Here is an 18,520-nt window from a genome sequence, read left to right as displayed (position 1 = left end):
GTCCCCAAAACTGGCTCAGAGTAGGTAACATCAAACCATAAAATGCAATTTATTAAAAAATCTCTAAACTAACATACAAGTAGAATAAAGATGATACAATAAAATACAATATAAATACAACAATTCTATGAAATTCCACATGGAGGGGCAATGGTCAGGCAATTGCAAAGGGGAATGGGGAGGACACAAGGAGAAGGGAAAAGGAAGGTGCTATTGGACTCTTTTCTACCGCTGCAGTTAGACTAACTCCACTAACAGGTTGTTGCCAGCCATGCTTGTTAAAGAGCACAGTAACTCCTTTCTCTGCAGCTTTTGACCTTGCTCTTTCCCCTCCCTGTTTCCTTCAGACAGGGCTTTGATGTTTTCACCACCCATGGCTGGGGCGTTTTGGCCACAAATCTGGTGCTGTTCTGAGAGCTCATTCTACATGGCCAATCCAAGTTCCTTCAAAAATAGTGTGAAAATAACATGCAGCTGAATCAGCTGGCACTAGAGAGGAGAGGAGAGCCCCTTCTGACTCCTCAAAATGCTATGCTGAGGATTGTGGCACCTTTGTGTACAAGACCGACATGTAAGATGGGGCTCCAGCAAGTAAGGGAATGAATCAAGAGGTCCTTCCTCCTTTTCCTGCTAGTGAAAGAACTGGTAGAATCCCATCCATAATCTTCATCAGTAATCTTGCTGGCATACATTTAAGTACGTCTTGCATATATGGAAGAGAGTAATTAGAAATAAGACCCCATTGATTCTGGATCAGAATTTCTGGTAGACTATTGTATTTTGTGAGATTTGCACTATGAGGGAAGTGCTTATGCCATCTCCACCCATCCCCATTGCTCCCCACAACTGCCTTCAACTGCTTACCGCTCCCTATAGTCTGCAGTATTTGTGCTTGGGGTTCGATTGGTTTAAGCAAATCTACAAACCTGGTGCCAGGAAGCAAATATATGTGGTGAATAGTTAAACCAATGCATTTAAAAAAAACCCCAACCCAAACCAAAGATTAAGTCATGATCATTGGAGCATTAAGTATGCATTTACAGGAATCACATGAAGACTAGAAGCAGCACAGTGCATAGTGTGTCTACACTCCAGATTTGACTTTCCAGATGAATTGTCACACTTCTCACAAAAGAATCTTGAAAGTTTGGTCAAAGTATTGAACATTATGTCAAGACAGTTCTAGTGTCTCATTGAGAACTACAGTTCCCAGGATTCCTTAGGTAATAAATTAGTCAGGAAAGAGACATCAGCCCCATCCCAAAGCGTTTTGTACAAAACCTTTGCACTCAAGGGCCTAGTTGACTCACACAGCATCAATTGGTGGTTGAATGGACAGTACCTTTTTAGATTGTAAAGGGGAGATATATGCCTCCCTCTTCTTAAAAAACCCTGCAGATTAAAAAACAACAACAGCATATTAGAGGAAAGTTTCGTAGATGAGCCCTTGGCATTCTGTGCTAGTTTTCCACGTACACAAAAGTTTGAAGGGATCTTTGAAACTGGTAATTGTTTCCGTGCAGTCTGAAGTGGTAGAGTCAACCAACCCTGGATTTCTTGAGCAAAACTCAGTTCTGTTCACGTTCTGCTTGCCTGCTATAAACAGGTAGCTAATTGTTTTGTGGGCAGTTTGGGTTGCTTGAGAACAGTTCTAGCAGGGCTTTCTTTCTGGAAAAAGAGGTGCCAGAACTCTCAAGAGGGAAACGAAGGAGAAACACATGGGTGCTCCTCAGGAATTTGTCAACATTTTTTGAGAATTTTGTTTCCATTAAGAGGTTCTGGTATTCCATTCTGCCACATTCCCCAGAAAAAAAAAACCCAAGTTCAAGTATGTTCACTGGGGTACTTTCCACACAGTGGGTTGGATCCAGAGTAAATTGGCAATTTTCACTTATTCCTTCATCCCATTGCAAACTCCACTCATGTCATTCCTCCGGGTTCCCTGTCTCCCCGGAGCAGCATTATGGCCTATATGGCCTAGGACCTGTCTACCTTAGGGACCGTCTCTCCCCACACGTTCCCCAGAGAGTACTACGCTCGGGTTCACAAAACCTGTTGGTAGTCCCTGGGCCAAAGGAGGCCCGCCTAAAATCCACCAGGGATCGGGCCTTCTCAATAGCGGCACCCCATTGGTGGAACCAGCTGCCGGAGGAGGTACGGGCCCTGCGGGCCCTAGGGCAGTTCCGCAGGGCCTGTAAGACAGCCCTCTTCTGGCAGGCCTATAACACCTAACTGATAATGAGAACACCTCTGGATGGAACAAAATGCTTTTATAGACCGCTGATTTTATCTTATCTTTGTTTTATTAATTATGGTTTTAATTGTATTTGTAAATGTTTTAAATCGAATTGTATGAATCACTATGCTGTGAGCCGCCCTGAGACACTTCGGTGAGAAGGGCGGGATATAAGTCTACTAAATAAATAAATAAATAATAAATAAATTTTGTGGGGATCAGGATGCTGCAGTGGGGGGTGGGGTGGGGAGGGGAGGCAGGAAAGTTCTATTCTGCCATTGGAAAACTTAGTCTGGATCCAATTTAGTGAATATGAACCCCTTCACCCACTGCTAATTGAACCAAAATTGTCAATCCTATAAAAAATTATGTTTTTTAAAAAAATCTTGTTTGTCTGTGTTTGCTATATTAATGACAGCCAGTCTGATCAGCTATTTAAACACATGCATTTTCACATAGCCTCCCAGAAGTCTCTGTTTAGCATCCCTGGCATGTATTACCTGATCTGAGTTAATTGCTTTCCATGACCCTAGACAAAACTGATTTCATCTACTTTTGCAGGTACCAAAATGACTGCAAGACAGGAGGCAGTGAAACTGCACCACCACAGCTGTTGCACAGCTGCAAGGCTGCTCGGAAGCTAGATCTGAAATGCAACTTGTAACTGATCACAGCTGTCAAAAAAGGTATGTTTGCCTGCTGAACATGTTTGACACAAAGATTTCAGCATCCCTGCTTAATACTGTCCCCTCCCCCCTTTATGCTGCCTGTCTAGACCAGGCCAAGCTTCCAACTTCTCCAGTTGGTTGAGCAGATAGCTACTAGAAAGTGGTTATCTGGACTCATGTTGTTATCCAGCATAATGATCAGCACTATGAAAACTAACACTGCTAATCCTGTTAGCCAATCCACAGCTCCATACACTGTGGGTAGACTGATGCAGGGTCCCACTCATCAAAGTCTTTCAGATCGTATGCTACCAGTGAAACAAAACCAGGGCTGCGATCACAGACGCTAAATAATGCACTTTAAATCCACTTCCAATGCACTTTCCAATTGGATTTTATTGTGTGAACTGGCAAAATTCAATTAGAAAATGCACTAAAAGTGGATTGAAAGTGCATTATTTTGTGTGTGTGATTGCAGCCCAGGGCTTTTTTTGAGCAGGGATGCACAGGAATGCAGTTCCAGCTAACTTGGAATCAGGAGGTATGGCCTAATAGGCAAATGAGTTCATGCTGGGCTTTTTCTAACCCCCCCCCCCAAAAAAAAAAAAGGCCCTGAACAAGACAACCAACTTTGAGTCTCACATGCCTGAAGCAGGACTTTCTCTGTGTCTGGTGGACAAATTCAGTACTCCATCTAGGCTGCAAGTTTTGCAAGTGGGTGTTAAAAGTAGTAGCATAGCAATTTGCTAGATTTGGGGACTTATGAAAAATAAATCATTTATATGACTGACTGATTGGCAATACTATCACCACAACTGTACAAAAATAATATTCTCAAAACACCATACCAGTTGTAAATTGTTATTATGAGATGCCTTTATAATTTGCTGATGAAACTTAATTAGCTTTATTTTAAATGTGTTAACTTTCTGCCTAATTGGATCATGATACTTTGGTTCAACGTTTTCAAGTGCATTCTTTAAAAAAAAAAAAAAAGATCAGGCATGGCTTAAAATTAAAATCTTTTTTTAGTGCTATTTAGAGCACTCTTCACTGGAAAAAAGTATTTATTTTTACAACACACAAACATTAAAAAGTACAAAGAAAACAGTGCTATAACTTTGCTGATTTTTTTTTTAACAAGCTGGGATTTCAAAGGCATCCCAGCAAATCAACAAAGATAATTCCTGTGCAATCTCAGTGCCTCTAGGCGTTCATTTGATGCTATGGATAGTTTGATACTGAGGAAAACAACAATCCAGTAGCTCAGTATTCCTATATGTTAGATGTATGAGGACAAAAAAAAAGAGCAACCAACAAAAAGTCACAGTCCATCGTGTATTTAAAGGTGTGGTTTATAACCAGAGATTTTGCTCAAGAGAACGTTGCATTTTCATCATTTGGCTGGCTGCAAGCATCAAGTGATGACTTCTACTTCTGAGGAGCCACCAGAAAGCAAGCATCACAGAGCTCTCCTCTCATCTGGCATCACCTGAGCCATAACACCTTTCACTGGAAGTTGTTCATCCACATGTTCAGCTGTAAATCTCATTGCTGTACATGCATGCTGAAACAGTCTCGAGTCCCAAACGCAAATCCGTAAAATACTAATAATTTACTTTACTTGGGCACACAGGGGTAGGAGCTGACCTTGCTGTGAAAGTCATAACCATATGTTAACGACTGCAGATTTATACCCCGCCTTTCTATCTGAATCAGAGACTCAGAGTGGCTTACAATCTTCTATATCTTCTCCCCCCACAACAGACACCCTGTGAGGTGGGCAGGGCTGAGAGAACTCTCCCAGAGGCTGCCCTTTCAAGGACATCTCCTGCAAGCCCAAGGCCATTCCAGCAGTGGGGAATCAAACCTGGTTCTCCCAGATAAGAGTCTGCACACTTAACCACTACAACAAACTGGCTTTATAAAATAAAACTGTTGTTTTATACTAATAACAATATTAGTATAAAACATGTGTGAGAACTTATTTATTAACTTTGGTTTGTAGACCACCTTCCTCTGTGAGGCAGGGCTCAAGGCAATGTACAACAGTGAAACAAAAAAATTCATACATAATTTTATCATTAAAACAATAAATACATTAGTTAAAAGCAGTAGAGACATTAGTAGAGAACAGTCTCTAGGAACATAGCTTCCTTTCATGTCATGTTGAATGCATGCTCAACCTAACAAAGCAGTGTATGGATTCTACAGTGGGTTATCAGAGGACCAAAGTAGGCTGAAGTGGCCATTGCACATACAGTGGAAAAACACAAGTAGTTGAAATGGGATGTGTCTACAGTTTAAGGGATTAGCTGTAAATCTATGAGATGGTGCCAAGATTTCAGTGGACATTACTTTTAGTAAAACATACTCGGGATTATTGTTTGTGTGTATTAAGATGCCGCTTTTCAGTTCTACGTACACCTGGAAGCATGACTCATTGAATTTTTCTGAGGAATTATGGATAACGTCAAGCTATTTGTTAGCTTTCAGTGAATTAACATAGAACTGCAGCAGAGCTTTCACACTCAGCAATTTGGAAGCAATATTTTATGTCTGTTACTGTGAATACCGTTTATTTAAAGTTTTCTTTAAAAAAATCTGTGTCACCTTTCTCTCAACATGGGATCCAAGGCAGCTTGCAAACAATCAATAAAACAATGCAATGAAATCTATAAATAACTAAAACCACCAAGAGAGTACAAACTGAAAAGAAAGCTAAATTCAGGCCAGGAGTAGCATTACAGCTGTCAGAGAGTGAACAGCAAGAAAGAGGAAAAGCAACCCCCTCCCCACTGGAAATGAGAAATTGCTTGCTGGTTCCATCTGAATACCTGGTTATCATTTTTACCTTCCCTTTCTTAGGAAGAACTCAGATAGATGCAAATTGTTCTCCCATTCTCTATTTTAGCTTCACAATAACCCTGTTAAGTAGACTAGGCTGAAGATGAGTGATTGGCTCAAGATCACCCAATCAACTTTCTGGTTGGAGATTTGAGCCTGGGTTTCCCAGACTCTAGTCTAACACTTTTGTCAGTTTTATCTGTGTACAACTTGCGTGCCTTTACAAAATGACACTAAAGAATCAACAGTGACAGCAACTCAAACTGGCCCAGATCAATTACAATTATTACATAAGGAATGGGGGGGTGGAGTGGCCATATTGTCTTACCTTTTTTTAAAAACAAAAACCTTTGACACTCAAAAGCCTTTCTGATCAGACTAGCCTTTAATCTGTGTCCAGAAACAAACGGGCAGCCAAGTTAAAATGGTGTATTCTGTGCAATATGATGGGATCCAATGATCAACCCAGCCACTGTGTGCTAAACCAGAAGTTTCCAGAGACATTTTGCAGGCAGCACCACATGAATGAGTTATAGTAATCAAGTCTAAATGTTCCTAGAGCAAGGTCAGCTATGGCAAGATTTCCAGGAGTGGCTACAGCTGGTAAAACAATGCCAGAGGTGCTCAGAGCTGGTAATGGATTGCAAAAATAAAACAGCGTAGGAGAAAGCCAAGATGATTAGCACTGCCAGAGAGGAACCACTCAACTCAGACCCAGCCAACAGCAATGGATGCTAGATCTCAGCATGGGAGGACATAATAGGTGAGTCAGTGCTACTCATGGCCCCAGTTGAATTGGTTCTGGCTAAGCAACAGAAGCTTGGTTTGCTTCTGGTTGCCAGGATGCTAGATCTCAGCATGGGAGGACATAATAGGTGAGTCAGTGCTACTCATGGTCCCAGTTGAATTGGTTCTGGCTAAGCAACAGAAGCTTGGTTTGCTTCTGGTTGCCAGGATGCTAGATCTCAGCATGGGAGGACATAATAGGTGAGTCAGTGCTACTCATGGTCCCAGTTGAATTGGTTCTGGCTAAGCAACAGAAGCTTGGTTTGCTTCTGGTTGCCAATGGCCCTCAGGGGCAATGGCCCAAGGGGATATTATCCAGTGGTTAAATGGCCATTTTGCCCCTGCTTGGATCTATAGAGTTATATTCCGCTATCCTGTGCTATGTTAATCATGGCTCATTGTAGTGATGCTTGTAGTACTAGAAATTAGAGCAACAGAATTATGCCTAGCCCTAGGTGGTTGGTAATAAAGAGCTTACAAGAGAGGGACCGGTGAGGACTCACAGAGTAGTAGAAATTACATACCTGCTCCTGGTCTGGTTTTCTTCCTTCCTCCCTGCTTGAGCTCTGAGGCTATAAAGAGGTAAGGGTAGTCCCCTGTGCAAGCACTGAGTCATTACTGACCCATGGGGTGATGCCACATCACAATGTTTTCTTGGCAGACTTTTTGTTATGGGGTGGTTTGCCATTGCCTTCCTCAGTCATCTACACTTTACCCCCAGCAAGCCAGGTACTCATTTTACTGACCTTGGAAGGATGGAATATGAGTAATGCTTTGGAAGCTGTGTAATGGTGCCCTGGCTTAACTAACGTTTAGTGGCATTTCTGGATGTTATCTTCCTTTAAATAGGATGTTTGTAATGCTTATAGGATAGTAACTTTGAATATTACTTCTGACTTGTATATTTCACTGAGGAAAATGTCTGAAAGGAGCTTATGAACCCAGGAACCTCATGAATCCTAAATCAAATTCTTCTCCTGATGAAATAATATTTGAGCCTTTCGTCTGAATGGATTTCTTCAGATATTAATTTTTGGATGAAACTGATACTCATTCTTGTTCATGTATCCATTTGTATCTATACCGTTACTTCAGTACATACTGTTGATGGTTTCTGATAATATATTAACTTTAGAATAAGTTTTTGCATAATATTATTGTTGTAGTTTTTAATGTTTAAAATATTGTAATACTATTGTTGTAACCTTTAAAATACTTTAAAAATACTTTGCGCACTTTATACAATGTTTCCTTCTTTATATACCCACTCTTGACTCTGTCCTATCATTCCCCCCTCCCCACCAAACCCTCCCCCCACCAGCTGTTGTTTCACTCTCTGTCCTTCACTAGCTCCTTTCCCTGGCTCCATTCTGGGTTGCCTGAACCATGTTTTTTCAGATGCCTCTTGGCAAGGAGTTTCAGGTGAGTGGATGCGTTTGCTGTCAAAGAGCAAGCTTCCAGCCCAGTGGCACCTTAAAGACGAACCATATTTCCAGGGATGAAGGGAGCTTTGGCTCTCGAAAGATTGCATCATGGAAATCTTGTTGGTCTTCAAGGTGCGACTGGCTTTGAATCTTGCTCTTCTGTTGGCAGGGGGTTAACATCTTTGTTTTATGTAATTCAGATTTTTGTGCAAACCTTGGGGTTTGCCCAGAAATTGGAGAAGTATATGTTGCAGTCAGGATAGGACTCATTCTGTGGGTTTTTTGATCCACACAAAGGTCAGTCCTTGGCTATTTGAAACAAGGAGGGACGGTGGCTCAGTGGTAGAGCATCTGCTTGGGAAGCAGAAGGTCCCAGGTTCAATCCCCGGCATCTCCAAAAAAGGGTCTAGGCAAATAGTTGTGGAAAACCTCAGCTTGAGACCCTGGAGAGCCGCTGCCAGTCTGAGAAGACAATACTGACTTGATGGACCAAGGGTCTGATTCAGTATAAGGCAGCTTCATATGTTCATATGTTCAAGGATTAGTGTACAGCAGTGGCTGATTGTGTGAGCTGGCAAGTCCTTGATTCAAATGCCACCTCAGCCATAAAGTCACTAATGATCTCAGGTGCTTAAAGAACAGGAAGCAGAAGCAGAGCTAGGGAGGAAACAGCAGCTTTACAATTCATAAATGATTTTGGGGTTTGCAGCGAGCAGTGAAGTTGCCAAGTGGACATTGCCAAAAATTATTCAGGATGACAAAATCCAAAGCAGACTGAAGAACTCCAGAAAGATCTCTCCAAATGGCACAGAATCATGTCACAATAGCAAATGAGACTGAACTGCAGAAGTGACACACGCTGTAACTGTAAAGTCATGTGCACTGTGGCAAAAACTCCGTATCAGTGTGAATAGGCTCTGAATGGCCAAGAAAGTTTGGAGTGATGTGGACGCCAGATGGAAGCATCAACTTTGTGGGCAATGACAATGAAAGAAAAAAACTCAATGCTGAATTAGTGACAAAGTTGGAAAATGAAACTGCCAGTATTGTAATGCCTTCGTACTCAATCTACTGGGTGGCTGTATTTGTAACTCTTCTTACCCTACATCAGAATGGAAGTGAAAAAGCATAGAACAAGAAACCACTTGGTTGAAGCTTCTTTCTTACAAGGTAAAGATTTGGGTGGGGGCTTTTAAGTTTACTTATGGATTACTAACTGGGTGTGGAGGGAGCTTGGAATCACACACACGAAGGACTGGCTGTAAATTTGGAAGTTACGAAGAAGCAACATTTCACACATGTAGTTAACTTATGGAACTCACTGCCACATGCTCAGAGGGCTTTAGAGAGAGCCAGTTTGGTGCAGTGGTTAAGAGCAGCAGACTCTTAATCTAGAGAACTGGATTTGATTTCCCACTCCTCCACATGGAGCCAGCTAGGTGACCTTGGGTCAATCATAGCTCTCTCTCAGTCCCACCTACCTCACATGGGATCTACTGTGAGGAGAGGAAGGGAAGGGAAGCCACTCCAAGACTCCTTTGAGTAATGAAGGACAGGGCATCAAACCAACCCTTCTTCAAAGATAGTTGGACAAATTCATGGAACATGGATCTAACAATAACTAGGGGAGCAGCTGTAGCTCAGTAGGAAAGCATCTGCTTTGGATGCAGAAGGTTCTGGGTTCAGCCCCCAGCATGTCCAGTTAAAAAGATCAGGCAATGTAAAGACCCTGGAAATGCCTGAGGCCAGGGCCAGCCCTGCCACTAGGCAAACTAGGCAATTGTCTAGGGTGCTGGCTTTCTGGGGGTGCCGAACTGGGCACCTCCATGTGACTTGGTGATGTTATCAGTGCGGGGGAAGGGGCGCGCCAGAAGTGAGCCTTGCCTGGCGTGACAGACAGTCTAGGACTGGTCCTGCCTGAGACCTTGCTGCTCATCAGAGTAGACAATATAGATGAGTAGTCTAAGGTGGCTTCATGTGTCCATGCATCCATGGCAATGGAACTTCCATGTTCAGAGATCCTGTAACAGATCCTGGAGTCATATTGTTTTCATGGCCTAATTGTAGGTTTCCTTCTAGACCTCCAGGGAATAGCATTTCATAACTCTTGGAAAGGAGATGCTGGAGCGTCAGCTTGATCCAACAGGGCTGCTCTTCCGTTCTTCAGCTAGGCAAATGGCCAGTGTTCATCCTTCCATTGCAGATAACACTGGCTTACACTGCCAGGCTGTTGTTTGTAGCAGTTACTGAGAGTGCATGAAATGCTTGGAACGCTTGTGCTGCAGAGATGCCAGGAGAAGGGAAGCATTGATCTTTGAGGGTTATTGGCCAATTTTGGATGAAGGTCATCTAATTTTAACACCCCACCACCACCACATCCAAAATCTTAGGTTCTGGTTACCGGAACTGCGTCACCCTTAAGACCACATGGCTGTTGTTACTATTTCAGGGATCACATCTCGAAAAGTGGCAAAAGATCCCCCCCCTCCCCGTACCGCTCAGCGCAGGGAAGGGATGTGGTGTCCCTGTGACGGAGGGAGTGCCCTTGTTGGTGTGAAGTGGTTCAGGAGTTTGGGGGGTGGGGGTGGAGTGGGGGGGGGGAAGCGGCAGGGTTGCCTCTACCCCAACTTCTCCTCCCCACCACGAATGCCATCAGTATCAAGGGCAGGAGCAGCAGGGAGGGTGGCTCTAATTGCTTTCTCAATGAAAGATAATCACCGGGTCCCGAGAGAGGCTCAGAGATTAGCACTCAACCTCTCAGTCCCTCCAGTGATCTCAGCCTCCTCCATCCCGCCTGCCTCCATTTACAGCCCATTCAGCAGTAAGTGGATCGAAGAAGCCGCTCACCACCACCCATTAGTGACAGCAGATCTCTCCCCACTGCCTCTCCGACTTACTTTTTTCCCCTCCTCTCTCTCTCTCTCCCTCTCTCTCTCTCTTAGAGGCTCCATTCACTCCGCGCTCGCCCGGGTCGCTGCTGCCGCCGCCGCCGCTGCTCCTTCGCTTCCCGCGGCTGCTCCTCCGGGATAACAAAGTTGGAAGAGGAGAGGGCTGGTGGGAAACATGAGCGAGCTGGAAGGGGACTTTGCCAAGCTCTTGCTGCTGAAGGATGAGCGCATTAAAGAGCTGGAGAAGCGCCTGTCGGAGAAGGACGAGGAGATCCAGGAGCTGAAGAGGAAGCTGCACAAGTGTCAGTCGGTGCTGCCCGCGCCCACCACCCACATCGGACCGCGCACCACCCGGGCGCAGGGCATCTCCGCCGAGCCCCAGACCTATCGCTCCTTCCACGACCTCAGGCAGGCGTTTCGCAAATTCACCAAATCCGAAAGGTAGGAGCGGGATCGGGGCGCCGGAGTGGGGAGGGGTGCGCGTTGATGTGTCATCTCTTGCACCCCGGGATCTCAGGCAGTCCAAGGCTCCTTCGAGCTGCGGCGGAGCTGGGGGCATGCCCGGGGTGAAGGCGTGTGGGTATGTGTGGAACCCCTCCCCCCCAAGGCACGCAACCACCAGCCCGGGTTAGGGGGTCAAGTTCTCCAAGGAGGACCAGGCGAAGGGGAAACGGATCCTTCGACCCAGCCCATCACGTGCCGACTTAGAGCTGCACTGAAGGGTCAGGGAAGGGGGGGGGGGAGGTCTCCAACCACCAACCTCCTGAGAGGTTCGATCCACACATCGCGCCCTTCCAAAGGTTTGCAAAGTTCCTGCAGGAGTTCTGGAGGCTCTTTTGTGCGCCCTCCGTTCCCCCCGCCCCCGGTCGCCGCTTGCGGGGTGCGGAACCTCTCGGTTACCATCATCTGGCAGTTTTAGCTGCCCTACTATTTTTGTGGAGCATGCCTGGACGGGCGGGCATGCTCAGTCTCAACAGGCGAAGTCGCTTTGCCCTTCCTCCTTTTGCCCTTAGAAGCTGCTGCTTCCCACTACAGGAAGGTGGTGGTGGTGGGGGGGAGATGTAGAGTGGGAAATCTTGAGGGTTTGGGATGGGGGGTGGGAAGGAGCAGGAGAGACAGCCCAGGGTTCAAAAGCCCGACGGGAGAGGCTGCGAGAAGCCCAAAGCCCTCCTCTTCCCTCCCTCCTCCACCTCCCACCATCCCGCCTGCTTCAGCCCCTCCTTCCCCAGTCTGGCGGCGGCGACTGCTTTTTTGGCCAGGAGGAGAAAAAAAAAAAAGTCCCGGACACCAGAGAAGCCCCATCGATCGGCCCCAGCATTAAACCCCCTGTGGACATCAGCAAGAGGAAGTGCAGTGCGCATTATGAGCTTTTAAGTCGCTGGAAGTGCAGAGCTCGAAATGCATGTTGCAGGATATTGAATATCCCATTAAACTGCGTCTCTTGCTCTTTCCCTCCCTACCACAAGTCCCCCGCCCCGCCTTCTCCTCCTGGATCATCATCATCTCTTTCTTCCCAGCCTACTTTGAACGATCGGACTTTGTTTGTGTATTGGGGGGGGGGGGGGGCAGTGCTGATGAGAGAGAGAAGTGCCAGGCACGTCAGGCGTGTAAAAGGTCGAGAGAGGTTTCCCGCCCCGACTGTTTTTTTTTTTTTTTTTTCAAACTCCAGAGAAAAGTTTGTAGAAAAGTTTTCTCTCTCTCTGCATAGGCTGTACTCTGCTTGTGGACAGATTTTTACCTTGGCTGCTGCTATAGAAGAAGTACCTCTAAGCTGTTTTCAAGTGGCCCCTGAGTAGCTACGGGTCCCTTTATGTGCCCATGTTTGCCTTACTGTGCCTCTCTGGGGAAAAGTTGATCTGTGGTTCCCATGGTGGCAAAGGCCAGGGAGTGCCATTGCTCCCAGGCCTGGACAAGCTGGCAGCCCTTGTAGTTGAGAAACTCAAATCAGTTCTTTACCTTTTATAGCCACAAGTGGCTTAGAGGAGAGTTGTGGTTGGTTTCCCCTTGCTGCCCTCAGTGATCATGGTGGTGGTAGCGATGGCATGATCCTGCTCCTCAGTGTGGCAGCAGCCACCCATCATTTGACATTGTGCCGCTGTTACACTGTAGTAGTAATTCATTATTGGATTGTCTGGTCCGTGCAGGAAAATCTAGTTGTGAACTACTGCTATAGCACATTGCTAGTGTAATAATGGGTTAGCAATACAAGACTAGGAAATTTTCTAGAGATTTGAGGGTGGAGCATGAGGAGGGCAGGGTTCAGGGAAGGGCTTAAGTGGAGTCTAATTGAACCAATGTGATGTAGTGGTTAAGAGTGTCGGACTAGTGTCTTGGAAAATGGTTTGAATCCCCATTTGTGCCATGGAATCCTGCTTGGTGACCTTGGGCTAGTCACATTGTCTCAGCCTAAGCCAACTCACAGGGTTGTTGTGGGGATAAAATGGAGGAGAGCAGCCTCTTTGGGTCTCCATGACAGAGGAAGGCAAGGTACAAATGAATGATTTAAATAAATAAATAAATAAAAACCATTGGGGTCTAACCTCCAGAACAGCCACTTTCTCCTGTGGAACTGACCTCTATAGTTACACTGTAATTCCAGGAGATCTTCAGCCCTACTTGGAGGTTGGCAGCTATATATGTAGTCTCAGGACCTTCTTTTGTAGAAAAAGACCAGCAGGAACTCATTTTCATATTAGGCCACACCCCCTGAAATCATCATTGTTTAGCATGGTGATTTCTACAAAAAAATCCAGCAGAAGCTTATTTGTATATTAGGCCACATCCCCTAATGCCAAGACAGTCAGGATTGCATTCCTGTATGTTCCTGCTAAAAAAAAAGCCCTGTGTAGCTTTATATTTAACTGTCATTAGTAAGTATGTCTCCTAGTATCTCTGTCTTCCCAGAATTTAGATGATTAATCAGATGAATTAACTATATGAATTGTGCTAGATTTGCACACAAAACAATTTGTCTGAAGGGGAGAAGAGCCTATTTTGTTTTTAGTTGGCACCTATATCATAGTAGCGCCATCTTGGAGGAGGCAGTTCTGGATGCATCAGAGAAAATGGGAAGAACGAGGAAGAGAATGTACCATGGTTGTTGTAAGCACTTTTAATATTAAAAAAGGTAAAAAGTATTATCCAACCAGGGGGCCTTTTAAAAGGGTTTAAAGCAAAATAATCAAGCTAAAGGTCATGCTGTTTTTGGCATCACTAAACCCTGAAAGAAATGTTTCTTAAACGAAACCTATCAGTAAAACTGAAAGTACAATTTTTCTTCAGCTGCTTAAATGGAAGGAGAGCCAATTTTGGGAGTGGGTGGGGGAGAGGAGGGCATAGAAGAGGATGAGGTCAGTTGAATGAGGAACACTGAAGAGTTGTTACTTTGGGAAGAAGGGACAGGAGCAGTGCAGTCTCCCGGTGAACCCAAACCGTATCTATAAAACTGTGTTACAGACAGATCCCATACAAGGAAGCCAGAAGGGTATGATTAAAAATTGGCTTCCTCACTGTGTCAACTGTGGCCTGAATATGTGTGTCTGTGGGTTTGGTGCTGTTCCTTAGGTTATTTCTGCTTCTGGTGTCTTCCTCCTCTCTCAAAACTACTGGAATTTTGGGGGTGGGGGTGGGATTGTCTGCCTCTTTAACACATGCAGTTCATTAGAGGCTTTTCTGCAAAATGGATGCACTGACTATTTAGCTAACATTTCACCTTTTGGTGGCTTTTTTAAAAATAAACTCTGCTTTAATGACTGGTGTTATTTTTTGAATTTTGAAAGTCTAAAAAGGAGAGTTGCTTGAAAGAGACCACTGTAAGTCTTGCATTAAAATCATGCCGGCTTTGTAAATATAGGATTTGAAGTGAGGGGTTCCATGTGCCTGATATTCCCACTGGAAAACGTCTTTGAAAGAGGTTTAGCAAGGCAGTCGATGCCACACTCTCCTCCCACCCCCTCCGCTCATTCTCAAAGTGGGAAACTACAGTGCGAACGGAGAGCAAGTCTCAGCTCACAGAGATAGAATTATCTGTTCAATCAGATGTTGGGAGCACATATTTTTCCTCTAGCATTCAGTCCCAACTTCCTCCTCTTTGTGGTTTGCACTAGGACAGAGGGTAACTTTTTTTTTGTTCACCATTTGGACTTTCGAGTAGAAGCTATGAAGTTTATTTTCAGCACACTGACTCACTGGAGCGGGGAGTTATGACAAGCGTAATATATGGAGATAGTAATGGTTGGAATTGAGGGTGGGAGAGATGCACCAGAAAATTTAAAGGAACAGAATGTCTTTAATAACAATACTTCAGTCAGCTTTCTCCCCATCCGCTTTCTTCCTATGAGCAGCATGACTATCCGACTTATGAAGTTATGTATTTATTGCTACATGCAATGAAAACTATTGCTGGAATCTTAAATATGCCTGTTTGAGAATTCTGTGGGGCCCCTGAAGTAAATAAAACGAATAAGCATTCTTCAGCAAGACTGGGAGGGTATTTTCCTAGGTCCTTTGCTTAAAAGTTGATATAAATAATACTAACACATAGTGCTGGGGCAAATCTATTGAGTGCATGCAGTAGAATACATAGCCTGAAGTATTATGAAGAATGACAGCTGCTCAAGTTATAGTATCCTCTTTAAGGGTAGTCTTAGGGAAGCTGTGCCACCTGGACCTCTCTAATTGCCACATAAATATATAACAAATATTTCCAATTAAAAGTTGGAACGGGACACAAAAAGTCATGTATCCCAGCAGCATGTCACTTTCAGAAAATGCTTTCCCTCCCCCAGAACTACTTCCTGCAATATGCGAGCACGACTTTTACGAAAATGAGATCTCTGATTTCTGAGATAATGCTGTGAACTCTTTAAACACATTGTAGCATTTGCAAATGAGGTCGGACTCGTATTGGACAAAGGGAGCTCTGGATATATTAGCTCATCTTTAAGGTACCACAAGACTGGTTATTTCAACAGATTTATACAGCTGCCCATATTAAATGATATAAATGCAAAGCACTTTTTTGTATAGCAAAACAAATATATAAATCAATAACTTTGTGTTGCATTGTCAAGATTTGCAGGTTGGTGCTGTTTATATGAAATGCTTCTGGGAATATTTCTGTTCCTAAAGAGTGAGACCAGACTTGACATGGAAAGTTCATGGTATTTTTAAAAGATGTGATTAAATTATTGAAATAGCCCCCTCCCTACTCTGCGCTCAAATGTATTGCTGAATAATTTGGAGGCCCGCGGGCAATGCATAGTACAGATTGGCCAGATTATTTGAAAACTTTAACATGGCATCTGAATCCAATAATAGGATTGGATCTGACATTTGGTCCATATCACAAGTGCCCATATAAAGTGCTGGAAGAGATGCTAACTTTTCCATTTATGGTTCAGGGACAGGTGCTCAAATAGCGGGACTTCCTCAGTTTTCATGATCTCAACTTCATAGAAATTGCTTCTGAAATAAAACGAAATACTTCCTTGTTGAAGCTGTTCTACAAACAGCCTTCCTGGATCAAACTGATGCTCTCAGTATACGGGACACAGAAATATCATTTTCAGTCCTATTTAACTATTTATCAGCTTTCGGCAATCAAATATTTGGAGACCTGAACAGTGTGAGACTATACAGCCTCGCGATATTAAGATTAATTCATGCTTGCATGTTCATCATTTGCAATATCGAATAATTATGAGCATGTCTGAAAGAACAATTACAAAAATAAAACGCGACAGACAGAACTTTCTAAGCCTGCTGTTTTCAGTGACGCCAGTTCTTATATTCAGGTATAAGTAAGTAGAGAGTAATCAAGGTACAGAGGACATATTGATGCAAACCAACTGTGCTTTGATAGCCATTGATATTTATGTCTTTTATTAGTTGGTCAAAATTAGTAATAGAAGCATCCAGGTTTAGGTTGGGATGGTGGCTTAGTGGCAGGGCATCTGTTTTGTGCACTGAAGGGCCTAAATTTAATCCTGGGCACTCCCATAGTGGTTAAGGAAAGATTTCATCATGCACCGGAGAACTATGACCAATCTGAGTAGACAGTACTAACCATGATAGAACAGTGGTTTGGCTCAGTATATCAGACAGCTTTATGTTTTCAAAACTCTTGTTGAGATTCCTGGTTTGACTTCAGGACTGCAGAGAAGTGTGAATGTAAAATCAAAAAAAATGTTTAAACGGTTGGAAAGGAAGCAAATAGGGAAGACTGGTATTCATTGCTTTTTAGCTGTTGGAGTGTTTTTGATTCCGTATTGCAAGGTTTTTAAGGCATGGTTCTTGTTTCATGCTGTTATCAGAGTAAGACAGAGAATAAAATATATTTTGCCTACAAATGTAGTTTAGGATCCATCACGTTAATGGAAATGCCATGCAGATTATGTGAGATATGCAACTAAAATATGACGATTATTTGCAACTGTCAGACTCATGATGATACATTTTGGGTTTCACTACATGTGCTGGACAAGTTGTCTGTTCTTGAATTAGTTCTTTTTACTGTTATACACTGGGTGTTATCACATGATGAGGCACTAAATTCAAAAGATCAAACGTGTGCTGTATGGAAAAAATATTCTTTTGTTCGTGAAAAAGTATGAGATTTCCCCTCATTCTTATGAACCAGTAAAAGTACTGGTTCACCAAGTCATTATTGACTTTATTTATGCATATATAGTGTATTCTCCATCTAAATTTAAAAGAACATAATCTCTTTATCTTTTCATATTGTACAAATGTACTATACACTATTTTCACAGTTATTCTGTGTGCTTTTTCCAAATGTCTGACAGCAAAGCAATTTCTTTGTGCATTAAAATCGAAGGTACACTGTACTTTTCTGTACAGAAAAGCGAAAGGGTCTTCAGATGTCCTTGTAGGACCCCACCTACATGAGCCATTATTTTCAGAAGGTATGTTCTGAAAGGAGGCGACTTTAAAGCAGTAACTAACAGAAAGACACAATAAGTCCAATTTGATGCTCCCAGAAGGCTGGCGCCCTAGGTAATTGCCTAGTGGCAGGCCCAGCTCTGACGTCAGGAGAGACATTGGTCCAGTCACATTCAGTTCAGAGAGCTATCAAAACAGAAGAGGAAAGAGCAGTAAATCATGCAGCCTTCACTGTGGCAAGATGCATTGTAAGGCTTTAACTGCAAGATTACTTTAGATGTATTTATTGGGGCATGCCAACATTCCTTTAGCAGCACAATACTTGTAACCCATCATTTAGCTTGGCAATCATCACATTTTAATCCTTCCCTCCATGGCAGCACACCTGTCTCTTCCTCCTACTCCCTTAAAATAACTTTGCAAGGTAGGTTAGGCTGAGAGAGAATATGATGCCCAAGACTATCAAGTGGGTTTTTATGGCTAAATGGAGATCTGAACTGAGGTATCCCTGGTCTGGTCTGGATAGCCCAGGCTAGCCTGATCTCATCAGATCTCAGAAAATCAGCAGGGTTGGCCCTGGTCATTATTTGGATGGGAGACCATGAAGGTAGTCCAGGGGAAGACAATGGCAAATCATCTCTGAATGTCTTTTGCCTTGAAATCCTCATGGGTAGCCATAAGATGGCTGCAACTGGATGCCCCCCCCCCCCGCCAAGTCCCTGGTCCTTATGTGACACACTAAGATAAGTTCTCATTACTCCTTTATCA

General features: G+C 43.7%; 1 protein-coding gene across 1 annotated transcript in view; it reads left to right on the top strand.

Annotated features, from left to right (window-relative positions):
* PRKG1 (protein kinase cGMP-dependent 1) overlaps positions 1-18,520 on the top strand; it is a 1,148,292-nt gene that overhangs the window by 49,964 nt on the left and 1,079,808 nt on the right. The window contains exons 2-3 of the mRNA XM_060241248.1: positions 2,798-2,922; positions 10,904-11,290. Coding sequence (XP_060097231.1) covers positions 11,025-11,290 — 266 coding nt within the window. The 5' untranslated portion in view covers positions 2,798-2,922; positions 10,904-11,024. The remainder of the gene's footprint in view (positions 1-2,797; positions 2,923-10,903; positions 11,291-18,520) is intronic.

This window comes from Heteronotia binoei, chromosome 6, assembly GCF_032191835.1.
Source record: "Heteronotia binoei isolate CCM8104 ecotype False Entrance Well chromosome 6, APGP_CSIRO_Hbin_v1, whole genome shotgun sequence".
NCBI classification, from domain to species: Eukaryota; Metazoa; Chordata; class Lepidosauria; order Squamata; family Gekkonidae; genus Heteronotia; species Heteronotia binoei.
Note: the sequence above shows the minus strand (reverse complement) of the source record. Positions and strands in the feature narration are given on the sequence as shown.